Genomic DNA, 9180 nt, shown 5'->3' on the forward strand with positions numbered 1-9180 from the left:
CTGCTTTTAGCCTTGGCTAAATCTGTATACTATTTACCGTTATTGAGCCAGATATGACTAGCTTCCCATTGAGTAACACTGCCAAACTGTAAAATTCCAGAACACACACTAAAACATCCACTACTGAAAGAAACCTACCGTGCAATAAAGTGTTTTTCTAGATAACGGTGGGTACGCAAGCTATCGGTAAAAAATGAGCAGTTTTAACAAATTGACGTCAGATTTTATGGGTATGTCCTCTTATTGATGATATATTACGTCATAACATCGTCAAAGTGGCTGTGGAACCATTGCCTGCGGCTCGTGGTTCCGCAATAAACTTTGAGAATGTTATGACGAAGAGGACAGACGCATAAAAAACTGACGTTAATTTGTTTTTTACAATAAAAAGACCCCAAAATGGTCAAATGCTGGGAATAAATGTGGAGAAAGACACCGTAAACTTCACTTAAACAAAGATAAGTGAAGTTTATTCAAAATGACACGAACATTGTCAATAGCTCTTCTTCTTGCTTTTTACTGGCTACATGTACTTAAAAAAGTCCATAAAATCTCATTGGTTAAAAAGTTTACAATTTGAGACCTGAAAGTTAAAATTTTATTCGTCTGTACTCTTATTGATGATAAAAATAAGCCAATCAGCGCACGTGAAATTAGACAGTTATTGTAATTATTCACTTCCACATAATATGCAAGTAATCCATTGAATTTATCATTCTGAGAGGTCTGATTTGTTTCTTCTTTTCTCTCTTATATAGTAAACGGTAATTACTCGCATTGGGGACCGTACGACGAGTGTTCAAAATCCTGTGGAGGTGGGGTGAAGAGGCGTAACAGGACATGTACCAATCCGCCCCCGGCAAACGGAGGAGAAGACTGCAGTGTCCTTGGAGCTGACACTTCTACCATGGAATGCAACATCCAGGAATGTCCAGGTATAATGGAAATCACTTGAGACTGTTATTAGCTTTGTTCTGTAGTTAATCGTAAACTACAAATTGCAAATAAATACAAGGGGATATTCATAGATCTCGGAGTAACAACTGTAAAAATCTCTTTCTGGGTGCTTTCTAATTCATGGATAGCGTCTGACCTCAAATTTTGGTACTATCTTTGAGTACGATAGATCTTGCAAGGGCATTGTCAATTACCGCGCAGGTATTTTCAGTTACAACGTGCCTGATGATTAAGGACTGCATCGCGTGAAGCAGTTTCTGAGCCATTTCTTGAGCACCATAAGTAAATTCTGCTTACCTTTTGTAAACAGAATAACGAATTTTGAAGTGATGTATTTTTACTCCGGCTTCCGTAGGAAAACCCGAGTCTTAAAATGCTAACGTTTTGGTCGCCAAAAGTGGCGTCATGGTCCCAGGCGTTCCATGCGTAGACCATGGAAACTGGGGACGAAAAACGCGACATTGCTCAGGTGTTTCTACCTCACGGGCGTAGATTGAGGGTGACTTCCTCTTGGGTTCCTAAACGAAGAAACACTATGTCAACTAAATATGACTTAAAATTTTAAGTCTTGTAACTATTTTATGACGAAAAAGAACTTCATAATTTTGCACTCAGTGGTAGTCGAACCCGGGCCACTGTGCCCTTTCTTACCACTGTACCACCGTGCTGCTAGCTTCCCTGGCACTCCAAAATTTAAACTAGATATAATGAACAGTAATATAAATTAATATAGAGTTATCCTAACATACAAATGAAAGCTAACCGCAAGCAAAATGGAGTGACGTTAACCGTAAGCAAAATGGAGTGACGCTAACCGCAAGCAAACCTAACCGTGCTAACCGCAAGCAAGCATGGTAAACATGTACAGCGGTTTATTAACACGTCTACCTTGTATAAGCAACATCCAGACGTCCAAACCCCATACTCCGCCCGGGCATTATATTTTTCCACATTGCTCGCTCTTCGTAACCTGCGTAGCAAGCGTTTCCGTGGGGTTTGGAAGCAAAGAAAGACCGAGGAACGGGATTTTCGGTGTTTTTTCTGCGCGGAAAATGGGCGAGAGCCAAAACAAAGAAAGAGGTGGGTGGGAGAGGGGAAGGAAGGAAACGCTTGCAGACAAACCCCTGGATTTTGGAAACCTCCGTTCGCCAGCGAACGGGGCTCGTGATTGGCTGGGCTAGTCCAATATTATTGACATGTGTCGATCAAAGATATTTTAATACCTTTGAGTGCCAGACAAAAGGGGAAGACGCGTTCGAAGCTTGTTTACAAAACGCTTTAACTTTTCTCGCTGAAAGAGGATTTAGTCGTCAGCTTCGACAGGACGGTAGAAATCCTGTATTGCAATACCGACGCTTTGGTTTTTCGAAGCCTGGGCATTATTGCAGAAGCAAGCGCGACACAATTTGCAGCTGTTCCTTTAATTTTAACATCACTTTCTTGAATGCCACATGCGCCAAGGACAAGATAATAAACCGCGGGACAGAAGATTCGCACTACTGCGTGGGAAAACCTAGTGATTTCGTTTGGCCAAGGGAAAGATTATCTTTATTCAGACACTGGTCAAGATTATCGTTATTTTCCCTCTTAGATGTTTGAAGCCCCTCCTGCCCAAATTCCAGAGTTTTCCGAGAAGACTTTCCGTTGTTTGTTTTTGCTACAGGCGATAACATTCGAACCGACTCGCGGATCTGGCGTTTCCGGCAAACGCTTCTTTACTGGAGTTGCCTTTGTGGGAGTTGACTTGCTAATTTTATCTTGTATCGATTCCTGGACGAATGAATACAGTGCTCCAAGATTTCGAATCTTGCGAGCACAAGGATAACTAACGCGACTTGAATACTTCTCACATTTTAACTTTCTGGCAGATTTGTGCTAAAACTTCATCCTTGCAGTCCTTCCAACTTTTATTCATCGAGATTTCTCCGTCCCCACCGTGCACTCGTTGTTTCAGACATATTTTGACAAGTTAAGGTTTATTTTGGTTCAAAGTTTACTTCCGCTACGGAAGGCCGAAGATTTTATTGGTTAATTTATGACAGCCGATGACAGCACGAAATCTCAGTGTGCGCACTCAGGCATGAAAGGCCAAGTGGGCGGTTTTCAAAATCCAGGGGTTTGTCTGCAAGCGTTTCCTTCCTTCCTTCCCCTCCCCCTCCCCCTCCCCCCTCTTTTACTCGCTCCATTTTTCTAAGGCTATGTGTGGCTATCAAGCGTGTCGGGAACTTGGTTTCCCGTGGGACTCTGACTATGATCTATAAAGCTCTCATCCAACCATACTCTCATCCAGCCATACTCTCATCCAACCATACTGTATGGGGCAGCATAGGTGTGTGTCATTCTAAGTGACTCCAAAAACTACAAAATAAAGATGCACGTTTCATTACTTTCTCTGACTTAAATATAAGAACTTCCACTTTACTCGGTGACCTCGGGTGGGATTCTTTGGAGCGAAAGCGTTCTAAGCCACTAGCAATTATTCTGTTTAAGGCTCTCCAAAATCCTTCTCTGACTAGTTTAAATATCATTTTTAAGTCTGCATCTCATATTCAGTGTTCACTCACATAATCTAAGAAATTCCAAATACAACCTTTTCGTTCCTAGACCGAATACTGAAGCAGGGTTTAGAAGTTTTCGATATCGCGGTTCTGTTCTTTGAAACAGCCTGCCTTTGAGATACAGCCCACTCTTAGCTCTTTTAAATATTTTATATAATTAAGGTTAAACCACTATGGCTAATAATTATATAGGATAGTTTTTTTAATAGTTTTTAGTATCATTCTGTACAGAAAATTAACTTAGTTACATTAGTAAGCACGGGTCGATGGAAAAGCATGTTATATCAAGTGAACCAATGGATAAATAAAGAATACCTACCTATAAATTTGTCGAAGATCCCATCAAACTCGCTCCGAACGTGTACCAATCCACCGCCTTCCAATGGCGGAGAGGACTGCAGTGGACTTGGACCCGACAGCACTGCCACAACTGAAACAAATAATTCAAATTGAATATAACATTGTTAAGAATCCCAACTGGCCGGAGGCAAACCAGTTGACTATTTACAAGCGTGGCCGAGGATTTGAACTCGGGGCTACCGAGAAACAAATCCAGGGAGTAGTCAGAGCGGGACTCGAACCGGGGCCGGCTGCATAGCGAGTCCGACATCCACAGTTTTGTTATTTATATTATTTTGTTATGTACACTATTATGCATACTGTTATGTATACTGTTTCGTTATTTATACTTTTATCCATTTTCGTAGTGAACGGTGGTTATTCAGATTGGGGACCGTACGGTGAGTGCTCGAAGACTTGTGGTGGTGGAGAACAGACGCGTAAAAGAAAGTGTACCAATCCACCGCCTTCCAATGGCGGGGAGGACTGCAGTGGACTGGGACCCGAAAGCACAACCAGGGAGTGCAACAATCAGGCGTGTCAAAGTGAGACAAAACTTCTTTGGTTTCACATTATGTAATATTTTGTCAGGCAGGCATGGGGGCAGCTAAGCTCGCCACACTAGACAGCCAATAGCGAGACGATTTCAAATCGTTCATTAACTTTTTCATTTTAGTCTCGTTTCTGAAAAAAAATTCCTTTTTTCAGTAGCTGTTATTTCAATTATCAGACATACAAAAGAGGCAAATTTCGTTCATTTCCAATCGCATTATTTTCACTTTTCTATTACCGATCACTTGAAAGAAGAAAAAAAAATATGTATATCTTATAATTTCTTGTACTTATAGTTTATCAAAGTTTTTAACAAAAATAAAAGCTGTTAGAATAGTTTTGTTTATATTTATTTTTTTTTTAATGACAGAAACTCGGAAGCCAGTGCGACGCTACCAAAGCCGAGGACGACCTCTGGGTGACAACCTGTTCAAATTTAAACGATTTGGCTAGATGCAAAAGCTAAATCGTAAAATTTGGAGACCTCTACCACACAAGGGGAGAGTTCAAGTGGAATAAGGAACCATTATATTCAACTCTTTCACTAGTTGAACATTTTCTACTTTCAGTCTGTTCAATGCTTTTCCTTAAGAATGGCGCAAACTATTAAAAACAAATAAAAACTCTATCTCCTCAAAAACTGATTTCAATTTACGTATTGAAGGGGAAAAAGTCAATTTCCAAAATCTTCAATCGAAGTCTTATATGACAGTTTTGCTTTTAAGATATCCAGTATATTAACAGCGCAAAGTAATAAAATATAACGAAGCTTTCAGCACGCACACATCCCAGTTAGACTGGGAAAAGATATATCTACTGCCCTTCAAAACAACATTGGATACTAAATTAAGAGAATTCCTATATAAAATATTCAACAGGATCTTGTACACACAAGATGGGGTTTAACTTTAAAGAAAAAGATACTCTTTTATGCGATTTTTGTGAAAAGGCGTTGGAGACCACAGAGCATCTCTTAGTCTACAAAAGTGTGTATGTTTTGAGATGATTTAAAGGTTGTTCTTAATTCTTTAAATATAACTGTTAGGTTTGATATCAAGGATGTTCTTTTTTGGGATTTTAGATACCTAACGGTTTATATAACAGCCCTAGTCAACAACATCCTTCTTGAAGGTAAATATTTTATTTATCGCTGTAAATTAAATAAGGGCTCTTTATGTTTAAGACTGTTAGCCGATAAATTTAAAAAAGAAAACTTTTCAAACCGAACGTTCTATCGCGAGTAAAACCAACAAAATCCATTTCCACGATAAAAAATGGAAACCTTTACGACCTTTAAAACAACAGTAGCTGTTATCTGAAACCTCGTTTTTTTAAGACTCCCTTAATTACTCTTTATTTTATTTAAGTTGAATAAGTTATGTAATCCTTGTAATGTAGTGCAGTGAAGTTTTCTTTGTAGTTTGTAATTAACGTAATTGTTGTAAATTACGTATCGACCTGCACGTTCTTTTACTATCTCGTCGTCACAATTGGCTTTTGTCCGAACATCAATTTCCTCTAACGATCTTCTCTTCTTTGATGGCCTTGGAGGTGGCTTAGCAGGCCAATCCTTGCATAAAATTTGCGAGGGCAGAGGGGGCACGGGGGGGGTAGGCGGGGGACGAGGGGCTGCGAGGCAGCGTTTTTGTTCTTCATGCTTCTTTACGGCTTTGCGTCTCCATTCCGCTTCAAACATGGTAGTCCCGGTGAAAATAGACTGTCGCCAGCCGGATCGATTTATAAGTTATGCACAACACCAGTAAAAGAAAAAAACAAATAAAATACAAAAAAATATGGGCAATGCATGACTACAGCCAACAAAAAAAGGAGTCATGGTGCACGTGTTTGGTTCAGATGACACCAGATGCTGGACTGGCCAGAATGCTGCAAGTTCTTAAGGTATTTGTGGAACTGCTACAGAGAGGTGCGGCTCCACTAAAGGCGGTTTGTCTTATGGGTTCTTGGCATCAGAAACTGTGCTTGTTTACCAAAAGTAAGGAGGTAAATTAATGGGGCTACATGCCTTTTGTTTTGCAAACTATGAGTGTTGGCGAGTCGGACTGAAGCACCTTGAGAAAATGGAGGGGGGGCTAGGAACCCTTCAAAACAACATAATTCATTTTCAAATACACTTATAATCTATCATGTTTAAACAAAGGAAATCACAACCGTGGAGGCGTTTTAATGTCTAGTCTTAATTAGCATGGATTTGTACAATTTTTTTTCTCCGTTCTCTCCTTAGTTTTAGCTTTGAGCTTATTTCCAAGCACCTCGAATTTCATCATATGGAGCATATGGAAAATTTATAGACAAGACGAACGACATTTCCTGTGCAGTCCCGTCCTTACTATTCTGATGTTCCTAACACTGTTACTTTTTTCATTTGAGTGTGCACAATTAGTTATTTAAGCTAAATACTCCTATACTTACGAATAAAGTTAACTCAGTTATTCTCTCTAAGTTGACTGGGAACCTATTGGTTGCTACAGCAACGGGTCCCCTAGGGATGCTTTCTCTTTCCCGAGATTATTTGACGAAAAAGTTAGTGCTAAAGGCCCTGATGCAATTTTCAACATACTGCAAGGGGAAAGCTGAAGCGCTTGGCTACAAGTGTTTTTTTGAGCAAGCAATAAGAGTTGCTGGTCAGGAGATGACGCCAAGAATGCTTGTAAGAAGTACGGGGAGTCCAAACTGTGCGAGTTTAGTAACAGGACCGCAATGGTTCGGGAAAGACGGTCAACGGAGAAGCACACATCTTCATTCATGCCAACCTTCTTCTCGTAAAAGTAAGTTCTTAAAGTTTAAATAATGCCATACGCACTATAAGAGGCCGGTTGATGATCCCGGTGAATGGAGTAGCGTGGTTCTATGTTGTGTACCTGTTACTCTCACGTTGACTCTCTGCTACTGGGATATATTGTCGTACCTGCGAGTTGTCAAGGCAACCAAAAAAAATGCCGGGAATTAGCTTGCTATGGATTAGGATCCCGTCCCGAGTAAAGACACAGAACTCCTACACGGATGGGCCAGGCCATCTCGTTACCCAATTCCAAGGACTGTAGCTTACTCTCCTTTAACTTGACAGCCGTTATATTTACAGATAAACCGTAAGGTCTCCATTTTTGGCTACTCGTGCTTTGCCCTTGGACCATGAATAGAAGAAAATTCGGGAGGGACTTGGTCTATACTTCACAGTTAGTACTTTGGATCGGGTAACAGCTCTCGCAAGGTCTCACATGAACGACTCAATACCTTTTGAGAGAAGATCTCTCTCCATTGTACGCCTTGCTCACAACTATATTAACTCATATATTATTTTTTGGAAGGAATGTTTTGTTGCTTACCCCCCTCCCTCAAAGCCCACCAGCCTCCCATCCTTCCACAGTCCCACCATCATCCAACAAGAACAAGAAACCTACACTGCAGGCTATGTTGCAAGCGATTATCAGGCAACACAAAACTCTCCCAATTACCTCTTTACACAAGCCAGACGAGCTCGGCCCAGTAGCATTCTTAGGGTGGGAGCCTTTGGAGGAAAAGTTATAGTGGTCGTTGTCACACCATTTCGGGGGTTGAGATAGAAAATTATCACGCTAGTGTTATCTGAATTCTATTTTTGGGGTATAAGCCTGAACAAACATTATATGTGTGTTACCCGTCAAGAAAGAAGATACTCAACGCAATGTTCTAAAAGCATTTTAACAGAATGAGACAAATCGAGAAAAAATCCACTGATTTTTTTGTTTATAGTTGACATCAAGAGTAATGAGAAAGGGCATAAAAAAGCTAACGAAATTAATGAAGGTGTTGTTTCATTAAAATGTGTGTGCAAACAGTCTCACAAGAATGCGAGGAACAATTTAAAATTTTTTAAAGTAACCGAATTACACCTGTGTTTTATTACTACACTCCCGTGCTGGTGGAGTAGGTGAGGAGTAGACAGGAGGAACTCTCCTGTAAAAAGGTGGACAATATAGATAGAGGGAACCGTCGAAAATTTTAAACAGGACCTCGCTCACGGTACTAGCTGGATCTTGTTTGATTTAAAATCATTTATTAGAATGGCAATTATTTCTTTTGCAGATTCTTTTCCTTGGGCTGGACTTGCAATAGTAATTCTCGCCTTAATCAGAGGTTAAGGTTAAAAAATAGGTCAAGTCTGCATACGAGACAAGTGGCCCATCAGGCTGGAGCTAATCCCGGCTTCCATAACATGAAGCGACTAGGAGTATTTCCACTCCCCCCTGGATGGTATACTAGTCCATCGCAGGGCTACCCCGTAGCATTGAGTTCGCCGGTACCAATTTCTGTACCTGGGTGGAGAGAAGCACTGTGAGAGTGAAGTGTCTTACCCAAGAACACAACGAAATGTCCCCGGCTAGGGCTCGAACCCGGACCGCTCGACCGGAGACGAGCGCAGTAGCCATGAGGCTGCCGCCCTTCCTGCGAGGCAAGATAAGAATCCTGAAATTGCTGAAACACTGATCTGTTCACGCATAAAGGTAATTTCAAAATTCGTACATAGCTATCGGCGCACCAGCCCTAGTCAAGCAACATACAATAAAACCGGTAAAGATGATTCTCACGAAACCATGAAACGGATAAGACAAGATAAAAACTGAAGTGGAATTTTCTTGAAGTACGTGTGGGTAGGAACAAGGACTGAATATTGGAGAGGCCATGACAACCTTTCCAGACCTAGTTGAAGTTAGGACAAATTCTAAATTCAATGGCAATAAGGCCGTAGCCAGAAAAATGAGGAATGAATGAGGCA

At 40.8% G+C, this 9180-nt stretch overlaps 1 protein-coding gene across 4 annotated transcripts in view; it reads left to right on the plus strand.

The window, feature by feature from the left end:
- Positions 1-5034, plus strand: part of LOC110044517 (SCO-spondin-like) — a 43404-nt gene extending 38370 nt beyond the window's left edge. For all 4 annotated transcript variants that reach the window (XM_089289738.1, XM_089289737.1, XM_089289735.1 and 1 more), the window contains 3 exons: positions 759-935; positions 4223-4399; positions 4777-5034. In XM_089289738.1, coding sequence (XP_089145864.1) covers positions 759-935; positions 4223-4399; positions 4777-4859 — 437 coding nt within the window. In that variant the 3' untranslated portion in view covers positions 4860-5034. The remainder of the gene's footprint in view (positions 1-758; positions 936-4222; positions 4400-4776) is intronic.
- The last annotated feature ends 4146 nt before the right edge of the window (positions 5035-9180 follow it).

Source organism: Orbicella faveolata, unplaced genomic scaffold, assembly GCF_042242905.1.
Source record: "Orbicella faveolata isolate gen_17 unplaced genomic scaffold, um_ofav_v1 contig_2, whole genome shotgun sequence".
Lineage (NCBI taxonomy): Eukaryota > Metazoa > Cnidaria > Anthozoa > Scleractinia > Merulinidae > Orbicella > Orbicella faveolata.